The 27,511-nt window shown below is 46.0% G+C and overlaps 8 protein-coding genes across 8 annotated transcripts; 5 read left to right on the top strand and 3 right to left on the bottom strand.

Moving 5' to 3' along the window:
- Positions 1-56: 56 nt before the first annotated feature.
- On the top strand, positions 57-3,397 carry AOL_s00210g242 (uncharacterized protein; the record flags this gene model as incomplete). The annotated part of the gene is made up of 4 exons (XM_011129044.1): positions 57-62; positions 211-1,174; positions 1,247-2,886; positions 2,954-3,397. The coding sequence occupies 4 exons, from the start codon at positions 57-59 to the stop codon at positions 3,395-3,397; spliced, it is 3,054 nt and encodes a 1,017-aa protein (XP_011127346.1).
- Positions 3,398-4,817: 1,420 nt separating this feature from the next.
- Positions 4,818-9,148, top strand: AOL_s00210g241 (uncharacterized protein; the record flags this gene model as incomplete). Its single annotated transcript, XM_011129043.1, has 4 exons — positions 4,818-5,474; positions 5,714-5,956; positions 6,026-8,078; positions 8,142-9,148. 4 exons carry the CDS (start codon positions 4,818-4,820, stop codon positions 9,146-9,148), a joined length of 3,960 nt encoding a protein of 1,319 aa, XP_011127345.1.
- A 1,615-nt stretch (positions 9,149-10,763) lies between these two features.
- On the top strand, positions 10,764-13,370 carry AOL_s00210g240 (uncharacterized protein; the record flags this gene model as incomplete). The annotated part of the gene is made up of 5 exons (XM_011129042.1): positions 10,764-11,777; positions 11,858-12,404; positions 12,488-12,663; positions 12,720-13,241; positions 13,317-13,370. 5 exons carry the CDS (start codon positions 10,764-10,766, stop codon positions 13,368-13,370), a joined length of 2,313 nt encoding a protein of 770 aa, XP_011127344.1.
- A 365-nt stretch (positions 13,371-13,735) lies between these two features.
- On the bottom strand, positions 13,736-16,078 carry AOL_s00210g239 (uncharacterized protein; the record flags this gene model as incomplete). Its single annotated transcript, XM_011129041.1, has 7 exons — positions 13,736-15,102; positions 15,162-15,204; positions 15,265-15,330; positions 15,388-15,543; positions 15,615-15,671; positions 15,739-15,818; positions 15,901-16,078. The coding sequence occupies 7 exons, from the start codon at positions 16,076-16,078 to the stop codon at positions 13,736-13,738; spliced, it is 1,947 nt and encodes a 648-aa protein (XP_011127343.1).
- A 1,522-nt stretch (positions 16,079-17,600) lies between these two features.
- AOL_s00210g238 (uncharacterized protein) lies at positions 17,601-20,459 on the top strand (the record flags this gene model as incomplete). Its single annotated transcript, XM_011129040.1, has 1 exon — positions 17,601-20,459. The coding sequence occupies one exon, from the start codon at positions 17,601-17,603 to the stop codon at positions 20,457-20,459; it is 2,859 nt and encodes a 952-aa protein (XP_011127342.1).
- A 930-nt stretch (positions 20,460-21,389) lies between these two features.
- Positions 21,390-21,833, bottom strand: AOL_s00210g237 (uncharacterized protein; the record flags this gene model as incomplete). The annotated part of the gene is made up of 1 exon (XM_011129039.1): positions 21,390-21,833. One exon carries the CDS (start codon positions 21,831-21,833, stop codon positions 21,390-21,392), a length of 444 nt encoding a protein of 147 aa, XP_011127341.1.
- Positions 21,834-21,926: 93 nt separating this feature from the next.
- AOL_s00210g236 (uncharacterized protein) lies at positions 21,927-22,268 on the bottom strand (the record flags this gene model as incomplete). Its single annotated transcript, XM_011129038.1, has 2 exons — positions 21,927-22,052; positions 22,116-22,268. 2 exons carry the CDS (start codon positions 22,266-22,268, stop codon positions 21,927-21,929), a joined length of 279 nt encoding a protein of 92 aa, XP_011127340.1.
- Positions 22,269-23,834: 1,566 nt separating this feature from the next.
- Positions 23,835-26,806, top strand: AOL_s00210g235 (uncharacterized protein; the record flags this gene model as incomplete). Its single annotated transcript, XM_011129037.1, has 10 exons — positions 23,835-23,928; positions 24,002-24,022; positions 24,082-24,216; positions 24,267-24,326; positions 25,034-25,126; positions 25,191-25,391; positions 25,442-25,607; positions 25,660-25,924; positions 25,972-26,429; positions 26,479-26,806. 10 exons carry the CDS (start codon positions 23,835-23,837, stop codon positions 26,804-26,806), a joined length of 1,821 nt encoding a protein of 606 aa, XP_011127339.1.
- Positions 26,807-27,511: the final 705 nt, after the last annotated feature.

Below are 27,511 nucleotides of genomic sequence, written 5' to 3'. Positions count from 1 at the left end.
TCCTCTATTTTGTGTCCCCTGGCCTGGGAGTGCCGTACATCCCGAAAGCTTCATATATGAAGGTGAATTACAGCTCCCTGCACTTTGTGGCTATCCGCGATTAGTGTGCCTTGGCATCGTTATTGTTTGTTATCAAAGCGAAAAAGACCATCGTGTATCGTCTCTACCAACAGGTTGAAAACTAACATCTGATATGAAATACATATATAGTCTGCCACACAGTCTCGATATAACCGTTATCCTCAGCCGACTACTGACCAGACGTCGTTCCATAGCCGGGAGGCATCGCTAGGGGACAATGATCATGTTACAGCAGCGATTGGAGATTTGTATGGGGATTCTGACGAGGAAAATCACGATGCCGAGGACCAGTATCACCGTCACCACCAGAGGAGGCCACATCAGCAAGGCCAACAACCAAGCATCAGATACCATCACTCACACCCACTCTCATCACAAGTTCTTCCCGTAACCCCACCTCAAACACCAACAAAATCAAGAAAAAGCCCTAGCAGTAGTAGCAACCAATCCAGGACACCACCTCACATGGATAACACATCGCCTTCTTCTTTGTCTGGATCTTCGACACTGAGGGTGCCTGGGAACTCTCCCAATGCGAACCAGGCGTTTCCCCTGAACAATATCGATTATGAATCGAATCCGGATGCCGTGCAGCAGGAATTGGAGAACCTACAGGCGTTACGACGGCTTTCCATGGACGTTAGTAGCGTGGCAAACGACCCGGATCTACCGAGCTTTAACAATTTCTTCCCATCTGTCGCACCCAAGGGCCGGGCTGATGACGACGATGCTGCCAGATTGTTTTGGGTGCCTGCGAGATTACATCCCGAACTTGCACCTAAGGCGTTCAAGAATTTCGTGGAATCGCGGGTTGAGCAGATTCGCGAGCATGAGGGCAATGGGACGACAGATGGTTTGCAGGCCGGGCCGAGTTTGAGGAGGAAGAAGTCTATGTTGTCGCGGCAGATCGATACCGATGGGAAGGCTGCCGAGGGTTACGAGGATGGAGCGGATAAATTGAGAAGGAATAGGTCGAATTCCGAAGGAGAGCAGGTTCTGACGGTATCCGAGCTGGGAGAGGTGTTGGGTAAAAAGGACCCGGTGGATTTGATGAGGCAGATGAGTTTGAGTAAGGCTGAGAAAGCGCTAATAGGTGAGATGCTTGGCTTTATTTTTGGGGAAAGGTTTGTTAGCTAATATCTGGCATTTTTTTTTGAAAACAAAGGTGATGCAGGACAAGATGAGGACGACCAACCAATATTTCCAGCACCACCACCGGGAGGCTCCTTACGAAGATCAACAAGGACGGCTCTGAGAAGAGGCAGTATCCGAAAGGGTGAACGAGTGGCACCATCTTCTAGGCGAGCTAAACTTGCAGCAGCAGAGGAAGGAAAGCCTGGAGATGAACCAGAGTTCAAACTTTCTCGTGTCAGGACGGAGCCTATTCCGTCAATATCAATATCCTCTGATGATGAAGAAACTAGGCCTCGGAGTTCTAGTTCTCGTCAGCAAGAGATGTCGATGAAATCCCGAACCCGACAACCGGTATCCCCAGTTTCTCCAATTTCGCCCGAAGAACCCAAACGCCAGGCCATCGCACCTCCTGGCCTATCTCAACGACCAATATCACCACCTGATCGACCCACATCGGAAAGGATGGCGAGATCAAAATCGGAACCGGAATCGCCTTCACCACCTCCACGAGAACCCATTCCTCCCATCCCATCGCAACCTGCCAAAGTCGAACGAAAAGAGGTATCGTCTTCGTCGCAACGTGTCTCAAAAGAACCACGAGGGGGCCCGCCTAACGGACAGCTTCCGACGCTGCCTCATGCACCATCTCCTCCCTCGGCTCCCGAATCGTCGAGTGGCAAGCAGAAACGTCCGACTCTGAAACGAGGGTCCCCAGGGACTAGCAGCTACGAGCCGACAAAGGACGCGACACCTTCACCTCCTGGTCCGCCTTCGCAACAACCCGGTGAAGTTAAGCGAAAGGAATTACCAGGTCATGGAGGACAACAAGGACCAACTAAGGAAGTCGGTAGGAAATCTAGTTGGTCGTGGTTAACGCTCGGTGGTGACGGAGACAAAGAGAAGGATAAGGAGCGGGAGAGGGAGAAGGACTCGGGTAGCAAGAAAGTTCGCAAAGCAAAGTCTATGGAGAAGGATAGGGACCGCGACGATGAAAAGGAGCGAAAACGCGAAATAAAACGTGAGAAGGAAAGAGAGCGGGATAGAGAGCGATCCAGTGATCGAGAGCACGCTCGTCTGGACTTGCTACAAAAATCGATCGATGGGCCCAAGAAACGCGAAAGCATTGATGGCAACACCGCCCGACCATCGATGGATTCTCTTGAACGCGAACGAGACAAGGAGAAAGAAAAGGCTAGTAGTCGTAAAGCCTCGGGGTCTGATAAAGAGAAAGAAAAGAAGGAACCGGGAATCTTTTCATCGATATTTGGAGGTTCGAAGAAGAAACAGGAAGAAACGAAGTCAAAATCGAAACAGTCAAACCTTGCTGTTCCTTCGGGTCGGAGCAAATCTCCTCCGGCACAAACCTATTATTATACCCGTTTCCCGATACACATTGAGAGAGCTATCTATAGGCTCTCACATTTGAAGCTGGCGAATCCGAGGCGACCGTTGCTGCAGCAGGTGCTGTTGAGTAACTTTATGTATGCGTATTTGGCGAAGGTGCAGCAGATGCAGCCACCCAATGCAGTTCAAGGAGCACAGCAGCAACAGCAAATCCAGCAGCAGCAGCAGGCCCAGCAGCAACAACAAGCCCAGCAGGCTCAGCAGTACCAACAACAACAACTTGAGCAGCAATACCACCAACAGCAGCATGGAGGTGCTCAAGCCAATGTAAGCGAAACTTCAGTAGCATCAATAGTATATCAAAGTTGTCTTTTACTAATTAGAGTGTCATTAGGGTGATGACTCACAACAGCTGGACTCGGATGAAGAGGACTACGACTTTGATGACGATGGGCGTGATGACAGGCCATATGACTCGCAGCAAGGTTACAATGCACGAACCGCATCGAGAGATGCACCGAACAGTAATGGAGGTGGATATAATCAAGATTATGACGGTGACGGGTACGGGTACCAAGGGCACGAACAACAACAATATGAGCAAGACCAGCAAGTTTACTACCAGCAACAGCAAGGAGGTAGTGCCGCCAATGGACACCCTGGGGATGGTGGGTACCATGAAAAAGATTACGATTACTACCAAGATCATGAAGGGTACGATAGACGCGGGGACGGGAGAAGGTATGAAGGCGGAGGGAGCGTAAGTGGGAATAGGTATCATCATCAACAGTCGATGAATGATGATAGAGATAGAGATTACTCGGATGAGATGTGGTAGGGCTGTTTTTGAGCATCACTTTTATGTTTTATTTTCGCTTCTTCTTGTTTCTTTTCTTTTTCTTCTTCTCTATTAGTTCTTTTCTTGCCTTCCTATTCGCCCGAAGGCTTTTTTCTTTTCTTTCGTCGTCGCTGTTACCTTCTAACCCCCCCCTTTTTTCCTTTCTCTTTTCCTTCTTCTTACTTTTCTCTTTTCTAAACAGCGATGCGGTGTCTTTGCATGCCTTGTGATTGTTTCCAGCTGCTTTCTGTCCTTTTTGGTAGTATGGGGAGTTCTTTTCACGAGCATCTTCAGTAACTAGCATGAGACGATGTGCATAAATGAGCTTAGAAGTACAACCTACCAGCATTTAGCTGTGGTAATATATCATGGCGATGAATGAAAGATGAGAATACATATACAAACCCAACCTCCCTCTTCCCTTTAAAGCTTTCTATCTTTACATATTATCAAATTTAAAGCCTAGGCCGAGTACGTTCACATACGCGTATTATTGTGTGTAAGACCGATGAAGTGTGTTGAGCGTCGCCGGATCGTCGTGAAATTAAAGCCACGCGCGTGCGCTTGAATTTCAGGTGGATGTGTGTGTGTATACCCTCATATACCTGGGTATTCACCTCGATCGGATAGGACTTTCGACATCTGCTGTCTCGAGACTATCCCCCCCTCCTAACTAAGCTAAGTGAGTACCTAGGTACTTACCTGGTACCCAAGTACCTATGAGTAGGTCTTTACTTAGGTAACTGTCTCCTAACTTTATAACTCTCATCTATATATATCCTTACTTAGTACCTACCTCCTAACTAAGTAATTGCTCTTGCTTTACTGCTACTTCATCGTTCCCATCTATCCTACCCGTACTAGTCCTCCACTAACCTGACCCCGACCTGATTTCACTGCGATCCCTTGTCCCTTCCCAGCTTCAGCTTCTGGAATCGACCAGATAAATCGCTAGACTGCTTTTGGCTGGGCTGACAAGGGACAGCAACCAGGCGAAAAGGCCAGCGAGACGAGACGAGAATCTGTACAGCTCTCGGCCTGGGTAGTGGGAGGTACTTGCATTATACACCTCACACCACCACCAACCGCCGCCAATACGAATACCACCACCATACTACCCTGCTGAGTAACAAATACCCACCTGCCTTCTATCGACCTTTTCTCCTTTTCACTCCCCTTTCTTTCCTTTCCTTTTCTTTTCTTCTTTTCCTTTGCTTCCGATCTCTCACCAATTGATAGAACCCCTTAACTATCAAATACTTTTTTTTTGTTGAATATTGCAACTCGTTGTTGTCGACGCCACCGTCAAACTGTCGTCATTAACCCGATAACCCACAAATACTTCAAGTGCCTGTACCCCCCTTAGGTTGACCACTACACGGTATTGCTGAATCGCAACAACCATCGATAACATCCAACCATGACTTCTGAAGCCTCCAACGGTAATACCGTTCCCGATGTCGCAATTGACGCTCCTCTCGTTGAGGCTTCTTCGGCCGAGACCGCCGCCTCCAAGATGCAAAAGCTTCACGAAGCACATGCCGCTACTGTCGAAGATGCTGTAGACGAAGAAGACCTTTTGCACCCTGGTTCCAAGTCGGCAATTGCCACTGGCCAAGCGACTCCCGTCATCGATGGTCCACTTACCTCGAAGAAATCTCAACAACCGGCCTTCGACATCAACTCCGCTGAATTGTTCCCAGAATTGGGTTCCGGAGGCCCCGGAAAGGGCAAAGGCAAAGGACCGACTGCTCCACCGACATGGGGCGCCAAGATGTCTGGAGCTTCTGCCGTCGCTGGCAGTTTCGCGCCACCTGCTCAGCAGGCACCGAGGACTACCCTGCCATTGATGTCGAATGATGTCAATGAAATGATGAGCATCGATCTCGCAGACCAAATCCCCAGGAACCAGTGGAAGAGGCCATTGGGAGAAATTATCAATGATATCAAGAAGACGACTGGGGTTAGGATTGATGCATCTACTGCCGGTTCAGGAATGATTACCTTCATCACTAAGGGTAAGCAAGATGCTGTCTTGAAAGCTAAGGCCTTGTTGAGACAAGCCATTTGCCGTAAGGTGGGTTTATTTCCATTTTTCCCCTGCACACTTGGTAGCTAGTAAAGGAAGAGTTTGAGAAGAGGGTTGAATTAAATTGAGTGGGTGGTGGTGGTGTCTGGAGCTATGGGCGCCTTCAAATCTTTTATGCAAATACCCGCGGGTACCTGCATTAGGGCGCCGTGGTCCTTTGCAATGCCTTTCGAGCGTTAAAAATCTACTGTTGAGATGCTGTGCTGATTCCCTGCATGATACTACAGACCCAAGCGAAGCATAACATTCCTGTCAGCACCCGGAAGCACATTATTGGACCCAAGGGCGCCACTATCCAAGGGATTACCCAGCGAACTGGATGTCGTGTTCAAATCCCGCAGGTTGAAGAAACTGAGGGAGTTGACGACCCGTTTGCCGAGGAAGAACCGATGGTTGAGATTAGCCTCGAGGGAGACGTGGATGCTATTAGGATGGCTCTGCAAGAAATCAACCAAATCGTTGGACAGAAGGTATATACATATCCGCGTTTGAGCGAAAATATTATCTAATACAATGCTGATTACGGTCGAATTTGGTAGACTTCGCATGTGAATGTCAAGCTTCCGTTCACAACTTTCCCTGGGCAATTCTTCCCGTTCCTCGCCGGTCCCCACAATGCAAATATTGCCGAGATGGAGGAAGGTAAAGACCTTAGGATCCGCATTCCGGTCTACAATACATCCGAGTCTTCCAGGGAGTTCTCAGAGCCACCCGTCCCAATTATGTTGTCTGGTGAGAGGGCTGCAGTCCAAGAAGCTCGTGCTAAACTTGAGAAGCAAGCTGCAGAACTCCGTGATGTGTTCCAGTCTATCTCCATTAATATTCCCAAACAACAACACCGATTCCTTGTTGGCGACCGAGGAAAAGCCATTGGTGATATTCTCTTGGAATCTGGATGCAGTGTCGTAGTCCCACCACCCCACATTCTATACGACTCAGTTCTTGTGATTGGGCCACGCGATAAAATTGGGAACGGTGTCACATCCGTGATGGCCAAGGCCAACTCGATGAGTTTCGAGGCGCTTGATATCGCCAGGGCCCATGCTGTCGCTTTCGCTAACGATATCGCTCGTCAACGACAGCACGCCCGTGACTTGGCGAGATATTTCCGCAAGACCAAAGAAGTTCAGAGGATCGAGAGTGAATATGAAGTCCAGATTGTGATCCCCAAGACCGATGCCCTTTACGATCTCAACACCGGTGTTAACTTTGAAATTACTGGCAAGACGGCTGAGAGTGTGAAGAAGGCCAGGATGGGTGTTATTAACATCGTCAATAGCCATCCACCGTCTCGCCTTAGCTATGTTGATATCGAGCCCCTTCTGCATAGACATATCATTGGTGCTAAGGGCCGAAACTTGCAAAAGATCAAGGATGACCATAGCGTTGAGGTCCTGTTCGCTGATGAGGATGATCAGGACTCCCAGATCGTCTTGATTTACGAAGGTCCTACTGGTGCTCAAGCTCCACCGCAGGAGGCTGCAGCTACTGAAGCCTTGGATGCGGTTAGGGAGTTGTTGTTGAAGATTGCTAGCGATCAGGCTGATTTGAAGTCGAAAGTCTTGAACATTCCGGCTAAATATCACGCGAAGATTGTTGGCCCGAAGGGAACCACTTTGAACGCCTTTACTGGTGGATCCGACGCTACGGTCAAAGTTACAGTTGGTGCGCCTAAGTTGAAGCCTGGCCAGCCTGCGTTGACTCCGGCTCAAGCCGCTGCCGCTGACGACACCATCACCATCCGCGGTCCTTCCGCTGAGGTTGAGCGTGTTGCCACCAAGATCACTAACTTCGTGGAGAGTACCAAACATAATGAGGTACTTAATTCGTACACTATTACTTTTGACTTTCCCCAGAAGTTCCAGAAGAATCTGGTTGGCAAGGGTGGAAGCAACATTAGCAAGTACCGCGATGAGTTGGGAGTTCAGATCGACCTTGAGAAGGATGCTGGTACTGTTACAATTAAGGGAATCAAGGAAAATGTTGAGGAAGCTAAGGTTCGCATTCAGAGGCTTGGCAAGAAGCTTGAGGATGAAACCACCACCAGCGTTATTGTTGCGCCGGAATATCACCGTACCATCATTGGACAAGGCGGCAAGTTCGTCAAGAGACTGGAGGAAAAGTACTCCGTCAGGATCCAGTTCCCGAAGGTCGGGCAGGAAAACTCGAGTGATTTGGCTAGCGATGTTGGTGGCGCCCCACAAAGGTCTCAGGCACCCAACGAGATCGTCTTGAGGGGTCCTAGCAAGGGCGTCAAGGAAGCCAAGGACGAAATTACGGAGTTGATTAAGTATGAACAAGATCACGGTCACTCTGTTGCTGTTACAGTTCCAGCCCGAGTTCTACCACACATCATCGGAGCCGGTGGAAAAGTTATCAACCAGATTCGCGATGATTCGGGCGCCAAGATCGAGCTCCCACCTCAGGGCTCAACAGACGCCGAGTTGGTTGAGGTTAGGATCAAGGGTACCAAAGATCAGATCGCGAAGGCAAAGGCCGCCATCTTGGCTAGTACCAAGGAGGTCGAGAACCAAGTTGTTAAGATGTTGAGCGTAGATAAGAAGTTCCATCGAGCTTTGATTGGCCCTGGTGGTAGGTTTTTCTCCCTTTTTAATGCTAGATGATATGATTGAAGCGACTAACGGACATCAATAGGCCAGATTTTGCACAGCATTGTTGTCAAGTGTGGCGGACCCTCTGATAAGAGTGCTCAAGCGCGCATGGTTCGCTTCCCACACCACGATGTCACTGACAGCAACATTAAGGTCGAGGGGACCGTTGATGTTGTTGACAAGATCATCAAAGAATTTGAAGCTATCATCGCCGCCGAAAAGGACAAGATCACTATCGTTGTGGACATCCCGGCTGATAAGCATAGAAAGCTTATCGGTCGCGAGGGAAGTGTTCGAAAGGAGATTGAACGTACCTTTAGCGTTACCCTTGATATTCCGCGACAGCGCCAAGACGGTGGGGAAGCTCCCACTGGCATCAAGCTTTCTGGTTCTGCTGAGAATGTTGAGCAGGCTAAGGAGCACATCTTGAATTTGACCAAGGACCAAGATGCGACTAATGTCTCCGTTCCTAAGCACTTGCATCACTCTTTGTCAGACGGCGGATCGCTTGCTAGAACCTTCAGAAACAGATATAATGTTGACATTGGTTTCAGTGGTGAATTGCCACCGAGACCTAAGGGTCAACAGGGTAGAAAGAGAGCACCCGAGTCAACCCCGTTGATTACCGATGATCCATCCGAGAACGCTTCAAACATCTCTTGGGAGGTCGTTGACAACACTGCTGCTGCTGAAGAAGGTGGTGAAGTTACCTGGGCTCTTCGCGGAGCGACTGAAGATATCGCTAAGGCTGCCGACGAACTTAAGAAATTAATCGACGAAGAAAGCGGAAAGACCGCGACTGGATACTTGTTCCTGCCTGACCCAAGCAAGTACCGATATGTCGTCGGCCCCGGTGGCAGCCAGGTCAATTCGATCAGAAAGGAGACGGGCTGCAAGATCACGATCCCTAAGGAACAAAGCGACGAGGCTATTATTATCAAGGGAAGTAGGGATGGCGTTGAGAAAGCTAAGGAGATCATTGTCGGGTTGGTTCACGGCGGAAATGGTGGGGGAAGGGGGGGAAGGGGTGGCCGTTCCAATGGAGATTAGAAATCTCGAATGGCGCAGGTTTTCTCTTGTGAAGACGAGTTAGGGGATGATTGGTAGGGTTATATGAAATAATTTTGGACTCCAACCAAGGCTTACCCTTTCTTGTTTGGTCCCACTTTCAACTTATACAAAACGTCATGGGAGGATTTCTTCTTCATTTCTTTTTTTTCTTTTTTTCTCTCTTGCTGTTGTCTTGTTTTATGATGGTTAGGTTCATGATAATGCCTATGAAATGAAGGATAACGTGGACCGAAGGGTTGGCTTTTTAGCATTTCCCCTTGCTTTGCTTCTTCGCATGGAAGAAGGATGGCTGGAGGGAAGATTCATGATTAATACATTGCGGAAAACACTTAAAAATACATAATCAAAAGCGTCTTTTTTTTCTCTTCTCCTCTACTTCTCATTCTCGTTGTTTTTTTAAAATCCTTTTACTCTTGCAATTAAGATAATGGTACTGGTTTTATTCATACTTCTCATATTTTTTTAACTATTCATGCACATGCATATGGTTCCTTTTTTCTTTTTCAACTATTCAATACGGTCCTTTTGCATTTTAACAGTGCATGAATGGGAAAAACTTGCGTACCTAGGTCTATATATTGCTCGTTAACGACTCTTCTAAAGTGTATTATTTAGTTTCCTCCCTGGTGGGGATCAAAAGCTTAAATTATTATATTACCCTTACTTTTCTGTCCTAATATACTTTACAAATCTAGGCAAAAGATAGTCTTGTGCCGTAACGGGCAAGAGACTGATTTATACCTAGTTTCTTGTCTATATAAGTTAAATATCAGGGGACTGATTCTGAGAATAAACTATCGATATCGAAGCTTAAACTCACGAATTGGAGAAGGGCGTTGTAGAAGTTGCATTTTGAGCCTTTGATTTGAATATTTCTTTTTTTTGAGTGCCAAGACCCGGCCAACGCCAAAGGCTTTTTGTGCTCACGCTGACTCGAAGTGGACTCAACCTGACGACAAGCTTGATTGTACACCCTGGCTCAGAGGGATTCGACGATACGACGGAGGTTTATATAAAACGAGGGCTTCTTTGGGGGTCTTATTTTCTTGTTAGTTACATATAACCTTCATTCCCATTGCATTGCTCTTGTTCATATAGCTAGCACCATAATACCTTGAATTCTGTCGGCTTCTTCCGACAAACAACGTTTTTTTTTTTGTCAAAGAGAATTTTGCCCCACCAAAGCGTGTTGACAGGACACAAGATCTTTTTTCTTGAGAAAGCAACAGAGCTACCTAAACAAGCAGCTCTTTCACTGGACTACGGACATCCTTTTTGCTTCTTCTTCTTACTTTGGTTCTTTCTTTGCTTGATATTTTATAGCGGTAGAATTTATACTTATCGTTGTATCGGGTCCTGATAGACTTAAGCTTAAGGAGAGAAAAAAAAAATTCCCTCGAGTTCGACACGCGGAGTTACCTAAATCAACTACAACATCGCCTGTCTCCACGAAATCTAAAAAACCCCACCTCTACCCGTTTCCATTTCCACTTCTTCCTTCCTCTCCATACTCAACCTTTTACCTTTCACGTTTCATTAACTGAGTAGACCTATCAACCACGGCCACGGTCACGGGCTTCACTCCAACGAAAGAATGTCGAACAACGCCAACGCCCCAGCTTCCTGGGAAGATGAAGCCGAAGAAGTCACCCACCAGGCTCAAAACCTAAACCTCAACCAAGGCCAACCCCGCCAACAACAGCCACAACAACAACAGCAGCAGCAGCAACAGTTCAGACCAAACTTCAACGCTGCTTCTTTCCAACCAGGCGCCCAATCGTTCATTCCCGGTCAAAACTGGAATACAGGTACACAGCAACAATACGGTGGATACGGAGGTGGCTCTGGCTATGGTCAGCAAGGTTATCAGGGTTATCAGGGTTTTGGAGGTCAACAACAACAACAGCAACAGTATGGAGGTTATCAGGGATATCAGGGAGGTGGTCAGGGTGGATACCAGGGGTATCAAGGTCAGGGTGGATATAATAACAACCAAGGATATCAGGGATATCAAGGTGGTGGATATCAACAGCAGCAGAGGGGGGGACAACAGGGTTATCAACAGGGACAGCAGGGACAAGGACAACAGCAACAGGGACAACAGCGACAGCAACCGTTCCAGCCAACGGCGATAGCTAAGAAGGATGATAAGAAAGTAGAGAATACACCGGCTCCTACGGCGACTACCTCTGCTGCTGCTGCTACACCGGTTGCTGCACCGGTTGCTGCACCGAAGGAGGATGCTAAACCCGTTGTTAAGAGTCTTGCGGCTGCGACTGGCGGTGCAGCAAAGGTTTTGACGATTGGAGGTGCTTCTTCGAGCGGTTCGTCGGGTTCAGCGGCACCGAAGGCCGAGAAAAAGAAGGAGACTACTGCTCCTGCATCTGGGGCTTCGGCGGAGAAGTCGGCACCGGAGGCTGGGAATAAAGCTACTGCTGCTAAGAAGATTACAGGAGAGAAGACGGCTAGTACAGCGAAGAAGGCTGGTAGCGGAACTACATCGCCTGCTCCACCGGCTAAGGTTCCGGAGAAGAGAGAAGTCGATGCTGTTTCGAAGGAGCAGGAGGCTGATGTTGATGAAGAAACTTTGGCAGGGATGTACGGCAAGGTAAGGGAGTCTTTTTTTTAAAAAAAAATTCTGGTTCTAGATTGTGAGGAGACTGTTCTAAGATTTTTGGCGTAATTTAGGAACACGTGAACGTTATCTTCATCGGTCACGTCGATGCCGGTAAATCCTCTTTGGGTGGTGCCATCCTCTACGCCACAGGCATGGTTGACGAACGAACAATGGATAAATTCAAGAAAGATGCCAAAGACGCCGGTCGTGAGTCTTGGTACCTATCCTGGGCTCTCGATTTGACCAAGGAAGAAAGAGCCAAGGGTAAAACCGTTGAAGTCGGTCGAGCATTCTTCGAGACAGAAAGGCGTAAATACAGTATTCTCGATGCACCGGGACACAAGACCTTTGTACCAAGTATGATTGGAGGTGCCAGTCAGGCTGATGTTGGTATTTTGGTTATTTCGGCAAGAAAGGGAGAGTACGAAACTGGGTTTGAGAAGGGTGGACAGACTAGGGAGCACGCTGTGCTTGCTAAGACTCAGGGTGTGAATAAGTTGATTGTGGTGGTGAATAAGATGGATGATCCGACAGTCGAGTGGAGTAAGGAGAGATTTGACGAGTGCACGACTAAGTTGTTGCAGTTCTTGAGGGCGACAGGGTATAATCCTAAGACAGGTGGGCGTTCATTTCTTTTTTGCGAAAGGTTTATTTGCGGGTAGTATTGGTTTTTTTTGCTGACGATGGAGTCTTGGAAATAGATGTTACATGCATGCCGGTATCTGCATTGACGGGACAGGGTCTTAAGAACAGAATCGATCCTAAGCTCTGCTCGTGGTATAATGGCCCTTCGCTGCTGGAGTTCTTGGATAATATGCAAGGACTTGAGAGAAAGGTTAAGGCGCCATTCATGATGCCCGTCAACGGAAAGTACAAGGTGGGTCAAAGCCATTTTCTGCGGTGTATAGCTATAATACTAACTGGTGTACATAGGATATGGGTACTATGGCCGAAGGCAAGATCGAATCTGGTGTCATCCAAAAGGGTCAAACCATCCTTATGATGCCCGGAAAAGTCCAAACTGAAATAACAGCCATCTACTCCGAATCCGACGAAGAACTACCCCACGCCATGTGTGGTGACCAAGTCCGTCTCCGTCTCCGAGGTGTCGAAGAAGAAGACATCCTCCCAGGATATGTCTTGTCCTCCGTCCGAAGCCCCGTCAACTGTGTCTCTGCATTTGAAGCTCAAATCCACATCATCGACTTGAAGAGTATTTTGACCGCTGGGTTCAATTGTGTGATGCACGTTCATGCTGCTATCGAGGAAGTCAAATTTGAGGCGTTGTTGCATGCCTTGGAGAAGGGCACCGGGAGGAAGAGTAGGAAGCCGCCAAATTTTGCGAAGAAGGGGCAGGGTATTATTGCGAGGTTGGAGACTGTTAGCGGTAGTCCTTTCTGTATCGAACGGTTTGAGGATTATGCCCAGATGGGACGGTTTACTTTGAGAGATCAGGTATGTTGAAATCACTATATTCTTTTATAAAGCTTCTTCAGAGAAAGGGTTTTGATGCTGACCATGAGCTTCTAGGGACAAACTATTGCCATTGGTAAGATTACTAAGCTTATCTCTTCGGATTCTTAAACTCGTTTACTCTATTTTTCTCTTCCGGGTTTAAACATACATACATATGTTGAGGTTGTGGTTTTTTTTCGTTCCCGCAACCTCGGCATCCCCCCCTCTCTCTTCCTTTCGCTTTTTGTAATGACCTTGCATAGATGGGATTTTTTTCTTATATGTTTGTTTTATATGTCATATTCAAAGATCAAAAGCTCAATGAAGTTCGAGATTTTAGTACTCAAAAGCATAGTTTCTTGAGAATTGCTATTCTTAACGTGGTATATATATGATAAGCTACGGTATGATGTCTTTTAGAAATGATATTTTACAATATGGGCATGATGACTATATACACCGAGTCTGCAATCTCCCAATTCGACTATATGTTTTCAAGATCCACTACCCCATGCACCCATCCAAACCGGCGGCTTCAACAATCCGACCCCAAAGGTCGCCGGACTCGCTTTCCTCCAGATATACAAAAACGCACAAGCCGTACAAACTGTCACACCGGCAGCCAAATACAAACTACTCCTATCCACTGGTTCAGGTTCGGTCCTTGGGAAATTCCCTAGCGGACTCAACGCCGCCTCGGCAATTTGTACGAATAACTCTGCCACACTACTCCATCGTACTGAAACATGTATTGGCGGGGGCATTCCCATTTCTTCTGTATACTGATCTGGTTGTATTGGACACCTCTGGGTGGTTTTATCCAAATCTGCTTTTAGAGCGACGTACACGCAAGGTAGGTCGTCTAGTTGTGGGTGGTTTTTTCGGAGAGAGATTATGTAATCAAAACTATCTGGATCTGAGGAGTCGTAGGTGTAGACTATTACATCGCAGTTGTTTAGCTTCTGATGGTTTTCAAGAATGGCGGGTTCTAGTTCTCCTAGTTCGGAGAGGATTAGGTAGACTTGTTTCCCCATGGGGAGTTCGACGGAGTTTACTGCTGTTAAGGGTTTTATCGTTGGATGGTAAGTTGGGTTGAACGGACGGTTTAAAAGGGCGTCTAGTAGTGAGGATTTCCCTGATGATGGGGAGCCGATTACGTATGCGTGTACGACCGAGCGTTCGACTTTATGCATTCTTCTTCTACGTTTTCTCGGTTTTGTGATTTTGAGGGCTGCTGTGGTTGTCGGTGAGGAGGATGAGGAGGTTGTGGATTCGAAACCGAGGTAGGCTAGGTATGCTAATGTTGTTTTGGGATCTTCGAAGGTTGTCATGCTCCATTGTGCTAGCCAGCCTTGGAGGGTTATGTGGCCGCCTTCGGTGCAGACTGTTGATGATGGGAAGTTTGTGGTTTGCCATGGTGGGGGGAGGCCGGGGGTTGGGCGGAAGAGGGAGGAGAGTTCTGTTTGGTTTAGACCGCCGTCGTTGTCTTTGTCGAAGAGGAGGAAGAGGTCGACGAAGAAACGGTAGCCGGCGGGGGAGAGTTCTGCGGAGGAGAAAGGGGGGACGTCGAATTTTGGGTGGAGGAAAGTTTCTTTTAAGGAAAGACTATCTGTGTAATGAAAGGTGCGGAGGATTGCCCATGTTGTTTCGTGTCTACCCTTTTCGGCGTAAAGACGGTTTAGGAGGATGAAGCCCTTTTCGGTGATACCCGATGGGGTTACGCAGTCTGTGGAGATTTTGTGGAGAGTGTGTTTTATTTCTTCGAGTTCGGGTTCTGAGAGGGATTTGTTGAAGCAACGTTTTTGGAATTTGGCGATTTCGAGGTCGTTTAGGACGCCGTCTTGGTCTTTGTCGCAGAGGACTGGTGGGTTGTTAGTCTGGTTTCATTTTCAAAGGGATATTATTCTGAGGGAGTCTTACAGAATATACGACGGAGGGCTTCGACTGCCGCCGGTTTTAGATTCTACAATCTTGGCGATTAGAATGCATGATATTAATGTAATCTACTCCGTGGATATCTAACCTGTTCTTTAGAATCATAAAGAGGGGCTATGGGATGTGTGACAGCCCTTTGACATAGATAGAATACCTAGTAACTACGTTAGCCAAACCCTTTCCATAAAATCAAGCAAAATAGTGATGTTACCTCGTCGACATTCCTATGTTCTTTTGCACTTGCTCTTATACAAGAATCTATTTCTTTGAACTCTTGCATTATGGGCATCATTTCTTCTTCAACTACCTGCGCTACATCAACGTCGGGCCGCAGGTCACTCTTGTTGGCGCATAAGACCACTGGTAACTAAAATTTTTGGAAATAACAGTCTAGTTAGATCGATGTCTTGAAGTGTTTTGAGAGAAGATATTACGTACATTAACTCCCAAGCTTCTCAGGAACGGAAGCCAAAATAGAGTTATTCGTTCACAGCTCTATCAAGAATCCAATATATTAGTCGAATGACTTTATCAAAGAAACACTAAAGCAAAGAAAACTTACATAATGATCCGAATAAACCAGTAATATCACATTTGCTTTTCTAATTTCTCTTTTCAGAGTATTCCGATCTTGCGGCAAAGCTAACGCGTTTGTTCTATTTTAACAACCGCAACCAAACAACCCCATACCCCCATAATTTTTTAAAAAAAGGGTAATGCATACGAGATGTATCAACTATAGTCGTCGATATCGGTGCATCTATGCCAAGCGACATCGTAACCATAGGAAGAACGGTGCCGGAGAACGTCGGTATAGCTTCGTCTTTCCATAATGACATGATAAGGCTAGATTTGCCGGTGGCTTCGTCGCCACAGACGCATATTCGGACTTCGGCTATCATTTTATTTTAAGAATAAAAAATTTTAGCTAGGGTTTCATGGGTATAGAAGGTTTTTTGGGAGGGACATTTTTTTAAAAAAAAGATGGGGATGTGAAATAACGTACCTCCTGTCATATTGTTGGAAACTGCGCAGCTGCGCGCCTTGTACTTGTTAGAGACTTGGAAAGGGTAGTTGTACCCGGGCCGAGATGGAATGGGGATCTAGGTTGGGTCTGATTAGACGGGCATGGTGGGGCGAATGGAGGTTTTTAAGTTCATGGATGCATTATTCCTTTGGGGCGGTCGTAGACGCGCTAACTTGCGGGTCGTCATGTAGTTGAGGGTTTGGAGCTCTGTTTGGGTGTAGGTTTTGAGGTTCAATATTCTAGTCTGGGGAAGCTATGGGTTTGGGAGGTGGAGCCGATGAGTGGCTCGGTTAAACTTACAAGGGGGCATAAAATACAACGGACAACGCGGGAGCATGTTAACTGGTGTTCAATGTTGGGTTGGCATTTTGAGTGCGTGGGTATGAGGCCATTTACCAAATCGGGTTTTGTACTATTGGCTGAAGTCATGAGGCCTAGTGAATAGAACTGTGGTCTCGATGTGAGATGTTGGCAGTACATATGTAGCTAGCCTAGTCCAAGCCGTTGTTGTTATTCTCTCTCAATTTTTGGACAAATTGAGGGGCTCTGTTTGGGTTCATGAAACTGCGCGATCGAGGATCTCTCACACATCTCTGTTGGAATATATACTTACGTATACGTAAACTCTAATGTAAAACCACCGTGCCTCGTGAGAATGTGTAGTGCAACTGTCAGAAATTATATTTATATATACATATGTATATAGTTTTCGACGGCACTGTAAGGTAATTGTTATATTAGAGCAGCCTGGAAGCCAGGCACAGAGAGGCGCAGCTGGCACTCACGAAGGCGTGCAAAAGCTTGGGAAACAACAATGATGCTTACTGACGGCGTTATCTATGCAGCTGTGCTAAGCTGCTGCCTCGCGATCGGTTGATCGAATCTACGCCAACTGGTTTGCGCTGCCGCTTCTATCGAAATTAATTCAGGTAAATATCGCCCCAGCCTGGGTTATATATAGTTACGTACCTCCTTTTAGAACTTTATTTAATATCCACTCAAGAAGTATAGAATCTATTCCCACGAGCTTAGGCGATATCATATATATATAGGCTTCCAATATCTCAACGTGTCGACGTTTGATAAGTCCTGAGCTTGGTTAATCATAATTGAAATCGACAAGAATTTACTTCACATTATATTAGTGGAGTTAACGTCCAGCTCATGGACAGCAGACGCTTTTGATTGTAAGTCAGAACTAATTTAACATATTTTTAAACTAATTGACTAAGGGTGTACTATTAACATAGCGGGAAGGAGATCTGAAGTTTTTTAAGGTTATAATACGAGACCGGCGCGGCCTTAAAGCCCCATCGAGCGATATCACTGGCAAATACTGGATCTTGCAACACAAAAATAATTAACCAGCTTTGAACCTTTCGATCGGGAATGTAAAGATGAAGTGGTGCAGGTCTCTAAACACCTATGGAATATTGACTTTGCTGAGCTTCCGAGCTCTAAGTACCGGTTTAAGTATCAATATCGTGCCAGCGCCAGGGTCATGTAGGAACGATATCGGTTCCGCTGCTGGGTGCAACCCTATTGCAATCGAGCCGGATCCCACCCTTTCCTCGCTTCAGAAACGGGATGACGACGATTTGAGCAACCCCGATGAGCTTGATCATTATCAAACTTCTTTAGCTCAATTTGATGCGTCATGTAGACGGGGTGTTATACGATTTCAACAATACCAAGAGCGCCAGGAATCAGACGGTAGTGATAACCCGAATCCGCAAGTTGAGGTCCAGTCACGCTACACCGTAGCCTCGACTGCGAGTTATTCATCTTGCCCAAGCTCCATCCGGCGCTTTTATGGGCTTCTTGCCGTGGAGGGTCCCGAAGAAGCTATGGGGCCTTCGTATCAAGAGTTTAAGTATGCTTCGCGTGATCTGTCGGATGTGGGTGCGAGCGCTGTCATACGGGCCTCGGTACTTGAAAATCATGTCATCGTCAATTGGAAAGGTCCAAAAGGTGGATGGATGAGTAGGACTAAAGGATATGATGAATTTGAAGATGAATATCATAAACTTTTATTTTTATCGTGGACGGTGATGAGATCCAAGGCTATGGTCGCCGATGGAAACAAGAACTTAGAAGACCCAAACTACCAGCTTTTTTGGGTCACTATAATTAAAATTCAAAATCCTGATACGATTAGAATCTTTGCGGAGATTCTAAGAAGGAGAAATTTGGTTTTCGACGACCTGTTTGAGATATATGCACCCGAAGCCGCTGACGATATCGATTTTGTCGTTTGGACCGCTCTTCTTGGGACACCCGAAATTGGCGCAGTGCAAGAAATGCTCACCGGGTGGGCATACCAACTTAAAGGATTCGAAATTCATGCCATCCATTTCGGCTTAGAAGAGGTGGCCTCAAGTACGGAGCTTCAAGCAAAGGTCTCGGTGTCGATTGGGCCTGCGGCTGCACAACCAAACCCCGACAGCTCTGAAGCTACTGATATCATGTTCCCTGTTTTGGCTGTCCTTAAGGATTCATCGACGACTTTGAGAACTTACCCAGGGGAAGTGATATTTCGGGAATCGTCTTCTTGGGTAGTCCGTCCAGAGCACATTGAAATCACCCAAAATGATGAAAATCCAGCGTCTGGAAAAAAGGGAGCTAAGATATTCGACAATCCTTCATTCAAAGGATTGACATTTGAGTTATTCTCTGAGGAGCGTTTTCTTATCGGAAAAGTAGAAGCATATGTATCTGGACCCGAGCAGCATCTCGTCATAGATTCAGAGCTACCCAATATTAGTTCGCAAAACACTCGAGATGTTTTGTATCAAATGTGGGATACAGGCATTGGATCAAATTCCTGTTTGTCATATATTACCTTTTTGCGACTTGCCCCGAAAACTATGGAGGTGGTACGGGAGATATTTGGGATGAAGAAGGTTAATCCTACAGATGGCGGTGTCTTAACTATCTGGCCTTCTAAAAAGCTTTGGGAGGAAGCCCATATGAGTTCACTAGATCAAGATGAAGTATGGCTGGATGAAAAGATCGATGCAAAAGTTATAAAAGAGCTACTGCCCCTGACATTTGAGTACTCCGCCGTAAAGAGTCTTTTGGCGCACAGAATAATGTGGTGGCAACTTGGCCGACCAATTATCCAAAATATTAAAATAGGATACCAGAAACGAGGGTCTGATTCGGATGATGAAGGGAGATTTTCGATACTCATTCAGTTGGCCGACTCCATAGACAGAGTTGGCATTGGGTCAATAACGTATGAACAACAAGGGTGTAGGGCGACAAGCCAAGGTTTTAACAATATGGGGGGGGTATTGAGAGTTAATTCAAAGTCCGCTGTCAATGCCATCATTACAATGGAGGGGGGATATGCCGGGGACGGCATCGAAGTCACAGCCGAAGGTAGAGAAGAAATAGAGGCCTTGTACTCTAAAGGCATGAGGTCAATTCGGGATGTGGCAAACGCTATCGCTGATGACAGAATGAAGGCATATAACGCATCTATCCTTCAAGAGCTTCAAAGATCAAACAAGATTGATTTCCAGTCGAATGGGCAACCCAGAAAACGGCTGAATCCAACGGAATCTCAGATTTTAGTACGTTCGTACACTCGAATAGCCGAACTTCCCCAGAGATTTGTTTCCGTGGCTAGCGACTCTCACAGCCAGTATGATGAAGTGACAGCGAAAGTTGGGAGTACAAACAAGCGGGCTATGGCTAGCTACCCTTACGAAATTCTTCGGTCAACGCCTATTGGCCACTTGGCTGTGACCCGACTACCCGAAGAAAACGGTGCTGGAGAGATACCAGAGCTACCTCACATCCTCTTTCTGAGCTGGTCGTTGGCTAGCAAGTATATAATCAGTCGAGATGCAGATCTAGATGCTGCTATTCAGAAAGACCCTCTCCGTTATATCTCTATTTTGAAGCTCAGCACGCGATCAAAAAATGTTATACAAGAGACTTTGAATTACTATGGGATAACAGTTAACATAGATTTAAACATTCGTCTTTCGACGCGAGCCCTCCTTCCATCTAAAAAATCGCTTACAACTCGATTGGGACAGGCTGGCAGGCTTGTTGGGATTTTGGGCGTCGTACTAGGTATCCCCGAGGTGTTTGCGATACAAGAAATGATCCGGTTGTATCATGGCTTCCTTTTATTGGCTACTAGCGTCATTGAAGAGATTTATATTACCTGGAAAGATGATAACTTCCAGATTTTTGTGGTTTTGGGAAGTGTTGGCAAGATAATTCGCCGCATTTTGTCCTGAAATCTATAGGATCGAGCCAGCGTCCTGTGTGCATAGCTTAAGAAGGATTGACTAAATTAAAGCACGGAAAACAAAATATTAATATTTATTTGCGACTTAGTTATAATGATTCTGAGGGCCACGTTCAAGATTATAATATTGAAAGACGAAATCGAATTACGAATTACTTGCTTGTCGCAATCTTATTAATATTAGCTTGCTCTGACAGGTCATAATATGGATTTATTGTGTCTATCGATTCATATCTGTGCATGCATATGAGATTTAGGGTCAATGATTGATTTTCTTGCCAATGTAGACATATCCATGGGCACTTAATCGTGGTAATTTTAATTATCGTATGATATGGTAATATGGGTACTATTGCACCGAATGGGATCTAAAGAAGCCCGGCTGTTGGCTGCTCCAAGGATTTATTATCAACTAGTATATTACCTCCTAAGTAGAAATGGAAGGGCAAGATCATCTGGCCCTGCGAAAGAAAACTATTCCTATCCAAGGAAACCTTAACCTGGTCTCGTTATTATGTTAATCCAGATTTAAAGGGGCATTATATCAACAGCCGGCCCATATGGGACGATGGGGCTCTTTAATGCGCGTGCGTATCCTTCTTTGTACTGTATTTTCCCGGCACGTTAGTTGTTGCCAACTATTGGGGTAGATTTTATTTGCATGCAGAGGCCTAGGACTTACTGTTTCGAAATGAGTAGTCTTCTTAAATACCCCTTTTGTTTCACTATTTTCTTCCCAGTACAATGATCGAAGCCACTTGTGGAGTTCAGGATAATCAGAGCGAATCATTTTGTAGTTGCATTTGAAAAGGGTGTAGTATGCAACGTCGAACCGGATCAGAGTCGTGAAAAGACTTAAGGAGAATGTGCGTCAGTTTCCTTTCTCTAAGATAATATAGAACGTAATTATAGGGAATACTTACCGAATATCTGCCTCTGTGATGTGATCTCCAAATAGATACTTGGTTCCACGGTCGCTGAGATGTTTCTCGACACGATCTAAGCTTTCAAACAAGGGTACTACATTGCTGAGATATGCTTCTTGGGTGGAGGCAAACCCGGTTTTATAGACCCCGTTGTTTATCTTGTCGTAGACCCATTCATTCATTTCGTCGATTTCTTTGCGAAGATTTTCCGGGTAGTAGCCACCGCCCGGCTTGTTGACTTCGCGCTCGCTTTCCGGAAGAAATTCGTCAAACGCAGTAAATAACATACGAATGATTTCCGAACTTTCATTGTTGACAATAGTCTCTGTTTTTTTATCCCATATGAGTGGCACTGTGTACCGGCCTTCATAGTCTGGTTTTGCCTTGAAATAGAGCGCTGAGAGTTTAGTGAAGCCATATAGAGGATCCTTTTCCATTGTGCCATCGTTGCCATTGAAGACCCTGGGCGGTTTTTTTGAATTAGTTCTTATAATCTTTTTCACGTTCAGCACGAGTGTGCAGGTTTCCACCTACCAGCCCTCTGGAGTAAGAGTAAAGTCCATGACAACGAGCTGGATAATATCTTCAAGACCTTTCAAAGATCTGACAATATTGGCCCTGTGCGCCCAGGGGCACCCCCAATTAAGATATAGGACCTAGATACAAGTATTAGAGGGCTATCAAGGTCTTTATTGTATTGGATCCATGGACTTGCTCACATATCGATCTTTCTCAGCAGGAAATTCCGAGTTTGGATCCGCAGAGATAAATGAGCGAAAGGAGGATGGTTTACGGCGGAACTGGCCGTCTTTATCTGCCATCTTGTAAATGGCATGATCTTTGTCGGCTCCAGTGCTTCCCGTTTGTGACATTTTCTGTGTTGCGATGGGGAATCTTGTGTTGGAAGGTTTCGGTGATACGAGCCAGCTGGTACCAGTGCTTGTTCGATTGCTAGCTCTCAGTTCCGTATAACGTATATGACGTTAACTCCAAGAGTGGCGAGGACGGAGTAAGATTTGTTTCAGCAGAGATTCTAAGGTATTAAAATTGGGCTGTATCAAAGATTTGGAAATGCGAGTTTTCTAATTATTGTGATGTCGATACCGAACCTTTGCATGTTGCCGTTCTGAATTTATACTTTAATCGGGGCGGGGAAGATCTCGGCCGATGGTCCGCGTCGGGACGCCAAAAAGTTTGGAACTGTAACCGGGAGCAGCTTATAAATCTTGACAAAGATATTAAGGAATTCGGGAACTCCTACATTACGAGAAGTTGACTGTGAACTTAAGTAATCATATGCATCACGAGAAAAGGGAGAAGTCTGTCGCCCGAAAGATAATAGATTGAAAACCTTGGTTTCGAAATTTCGCCCAGCGGACAAGCTGGGACAATTGATGTCTACGCGTAATATATATCACGGTTTTACGCGTATTATCGGGATTCGAGGCTAGTATTATCGGAGGGGCTATTCATAAGCTATATATATTATATAAATTAAAAAGTATTCCACGGTGCATGTGTGTATGCATTGGATTCTGCGACAACTTTGAAGCTTTATGCAGGGGCTTTGGTGTTATAGTCTTCAATCAATACTGGGCCTGTACATGTACGGGGGCCCGGGGATCTAGTTAAGCGACAAATTCACATTCCACAAACAACAATGTATATGTGCAAAGATGGCACATCTCGAACTTTGGTGTGCGTGCTTTCTCTTAGTGGCACATTCCTCATGCATATGATGGGAATTTGGGAAATAGGGTACTCTAAGGTCTTTTGTAGATACGAAGGGTGGCCACTCGCCTTCTCATAAAGATGACTAATCAACCGGGTTGAAATCTCGTCCCATGTATTACTTTACGGTTCTGTTCAAGCTATAGCGAAGTATAATTACTTTCGAGAATGTCTAGAATGATATCAAATGTGAATCCATATGGTTAGGCGTGCATCGTAGACGTCATGGTCTGCAATACTAGTTATAGCACATGTGGTATCCGTCCGGCTATGTACCATATGAGCTTAAAATCTGTAGTGATTTAGATAATGAAAGCAAGATAGTATTTTAACAAACTCAAATAAAATTTTGTCTGCATGACTTGCTTCTGAGCACGTGCTAGGGTGATAACTCCATACCTGCTCTTAGAGCTGGTATATATCGTTCGATCGTGATCGCGTGATTGTTGAATTTGCCGAAGTTTTGTTGGAGTTTGGTCGTGAAGTTGTGTTGTTAGAAATGCCAAGACTTGAATGGAGATGACTACAAGCGGCGTTGAAGGTCAAGAACCTCCAAACCATAGCCTCCAACTCCAAACATCAACTACCGCTACCCCTTTCGATAAAGACCCTAATATCCTAAACGCTAAACCGCCAGCTTGCGTGCTGCTTTTTAAAACACTCTTCCTTCGGTTGACAGAGTCCGCTACCCGATTGCAGGCTCCACGATGTCGCGACACAAGATTGTTCGGACGATGAACCTGGCCGACGAGCTGGACGACTTTGACGGAGAGGATGACTATTATGGAGAAGAAGACGAGGGTACGAGATTTTGAATGGCTTGTTATCGAATATATGATCCAGTCGTAACTGATAAAGCGATGCTGCTCCGTAGGAATGTCGCCTGCCGATAAAGGTACCCCGCCATTATACCCCGCGCTGAGACACCACCAACCTAACCCGATATTTCTATAGCGAGGATGGCCGACGGCCTTAAACGCGTTAGAGAAGTCATTGGGAGCGATGTACCGTCCCTTACTGACGAAAAAATCGAAGAGACATTATGGTATTACTATTTTGATGTGGAGAGGTCGATAACCTACCTATTAAGTATGGGTGTCGGTGAACAGATGATGGAGGATGAGGCTAAATGATGATAGATCAGGTTGGAGCGACTGAAAAGAAGAAGCAGAAGAAGCCAGTAGTCCCAGAGCCAAAAGGTTTGTCACACCCCATCTACCCTTGCGCAGCATCGTAGCAAGAGCTTTGACGGACCAGGGATCCTATGTGAGTAGCTTCGAACCATGGTTTAGCACACCTTCTGAGCGTCTTTTGATTCTGAAAATAGTCAGGGAATATTTCATGACTCTATCCTTGCCTTTATCGAAAAATATTCGGCCTGGGTTCTGGGATGATACTCCATTCGGGGGTGTTCCGCTCGCTCGACAGGGTCGACTCTTACCGCCTCCACCCCTTGTTGGATTTAGGACGAGCGGTTTACTAGGTGGCATGCAGTCCGGGAAGGTTTCAAAACTTGCAGCTTTAGCGAAGGCCCGTAACAAGGCGAAAGCGGAAAAGGCAGCGGATTCTGCGAGCCCTACAACCTCGGGAACCGCCGTATCACTTTTGGATAGATTATCCAAGAAGAAACCTGATCCACCACCGATAACACGTGATACACCGGTGTCCACGATTTCAATAATCCCAAATATCTCTAAGCTAGAACAGTTGGTTGAGAAGGCGATCCCAGACCCTCCAAAGAATGAACCGGTTCAAAATGAGCCATCAATCCCTGGTCCCGAGCCTGACGCTTTGCTCAAAGCTTCTCCGTCTGGTTTTGCCAAATCGATGTTCGGGGAGCGAATCGGCGGACCTTTTGAGTGTAAAGAAGAGTTTACTGATGCCCAGTTGATTTATTTCTCAATAGCTCCCACACAGAAGGCTGCTATCAAGGCAAAGCAAGCGTTCGATGTACCGAGCCCAGATGATGTTGTTATTGCCGCGCAATCACAAAGCAAAGGTTAGAATCCCTTTACTGGTAGGGAAAACAAAAAAAAACTAATGTTATATCATATCATATCTAGGAATTTCTAAATCTTCTAAAGGGGAAAAGGCTGGGAGCAACACTACGGCTTCGATACAAAAAGGTGTTGAAGCCCTCAAGGTTGGAGATACCGCCGAGAAACCCACTCTCCCCAAGATACCTCGAAATAAAATCGACGTTGTCGCGGAATATGAGAAGTCTAAATCAAAAAGAAAAGAAAACGCGAACTTGGTTGTTATTGGTCAGTTGACAAACTTTTCTTTGGCGTTGTCTTAATCTAACAAGTTGTAGGCCATGTTGATGCCGGAAAGAGTACATTAATGGGGCGATTACTATATGATTCCGGCGTTGTCGACGAAAGAACCATCCAGAAATACAAACAAGAAGCGGAGAAAATAGGAAAAAGCTCGTTTGCTCTTGCATGGGTGTTAGATCAGACGGGTGAAGAGAGAGCAAGGTTGGGACTATTATTTGAGTTAGTATCGTTTTCTAAACTGACAATTTGCTAGGGGTGTTACCATCGACATCGCTGTCAATGCATTTGAAACAGAAAGAGGAAGATTTACTATCCTTGATGCCCCTGGGCACCGTGACTTTATCCCGAATATGATCGCCGGTGCCGCGCAAGCCGACTTTGCCGTTTTAGTGATTGATTCCTCTCCAGGGGAGTTCGAAGCGGGATTTAACGTTAGAGGTCAAACCAAAGAACATGCTCTCTTAGTTCGAAGCATGGGTGTGCAGCGGATCATAGTGGCGGTTAATAAATTGGACTTGGTATGTTTCTAAATCCCGTCCATAGTTTTACATGCTAACCTGTATAGATGCACTGGGACCAAGACAGATTCGACGAAATCAAGCAGCAAATGTCCCAGTTCCTCACCACAGCGGGATTTCAACCTAAGAATGTCAGCTTTGTTCCCTGTAGTGGCTTGACTGGTGACAATATCGTTCGGAAGCCGGCAGATGGTCTGATATCCTGGTATTCAGGGCCGACGCTGGTAGAAGAACTAGAAACTGCTAAACCGGTAATCAAAGCAATCGAAAAGCCGTTAAGAATGACTATCGCAGATGTTTACCGGGGCGGAGTCATCAACCCGGTCACTATTTCTGGTAGGATTGAAGTTGGCAATGTTCAAGTTGGAGACACAATCGTAGCGATCCCTGGAGATGAGAAGGCAATTGTGAAGGGAATCGAAGTCGATAACCAGACAGCCGAGTGGGCAGTCGCTGGAAATAACGTACAATTACATCTCGCCAACATAGAGATGGAGCATCTTAAGTGAGTACGCATATCTCGTGTTATCGCATTAAGAAACTAACAACGGTAGGATTGGTGATGTGATTTGCCAGGCCGATAATCCTTTAGTACCCCTTAAGGAATTTGAGGCGAAGATTCTTGCATTCGAAGGCCTTACCCCGATGATGATAGATATTCACCGTGGGAGACTGAACGCATCTGGTAGGATAACCAAACTAGTTGCGACACTCGATAAAGGCAATGGCTCTGTAACGAAGAAGAAGCCGAGGCATATTGGGCCAGGAAGCCTAGCTGTCGTCAATATTGCTGTTACTGGGGCGCCCTTGCCACTGGAGAAGGGAAGCAAAATAGTTCTTAGGGCGGATGGCTTGACGGTCGCCGCTGGCGTTGTAGAGTAATAGATACTATTCGAAGGACTAGCTCGCCTGATTTTAGCATTGGATCATCATGCATTGTTGTTAGGCCCTTTTTTTGCTAGAAGGTCTGGGCCTAGCTATAGTTAGAGGTAGACACAATCAAGCTATGGTCTTCAAAAATGACACACGACAACACCTTTTCCCCAGCAAAATATTATCTTGAACTGGTTACTCAATCACATGAACAAAATTTTGGAGGCCTAGAATAAGACATTAACTGCCTGCTATACGGAACCTTGATTTACGAAAACCGCGGTCCTGATCTTCATGTTGATATTTACGTCGTTCGAGCTGCCCCGCTTAGGCAGCCTAAGGTCCTAAAAACCTGCACCTTCCAAATCACGCCAAAACCAAGAAACCGCCAAGTCTCGTAAACAAGGACCGCCGGACCGCTTAAATAACCATACAATCATGAAGAGAGTATTTAACCGTGAGCTCGCTTGACTCAGCTATTATGTCGTGTAGCGCTTGATATAATTCCGGAAGGTTATGAAGACATCGCCTAGGCAGAAACCCGAAGCAAGGGATCGTACTACGGTTACAATACCATGTTGCCGCTGGGCGAAACTCTATCTTACGTTTGTATACAAGACGCGGGACGGAACCGTGAACATGGTTGGTTCGAGATAAACATGGAACAGACAGCCTTGATTATCGCTATAACCATGGTGCACGATTGATAGCGAG

Source organism: Orbilia oligospora, assembly GCF_000225545.1.
Source record: "Orbilia oligospora ATCC 24927 unplaced genomic scaffold scaffold00210, whole genome shotgun sequence".
Lineage (NCBI taxonomy): Eukaryota > Fungi > Ascomycota > Orbiliomycetes > Orbiliales > Orbiliaceae > Orbilia > Orbilia oligospora.
The sequence above is the reverse complement of the archived record's forward strand: the minus strand, read 5'-3'. Positions and strand labels throughout refer to the sequence as shown.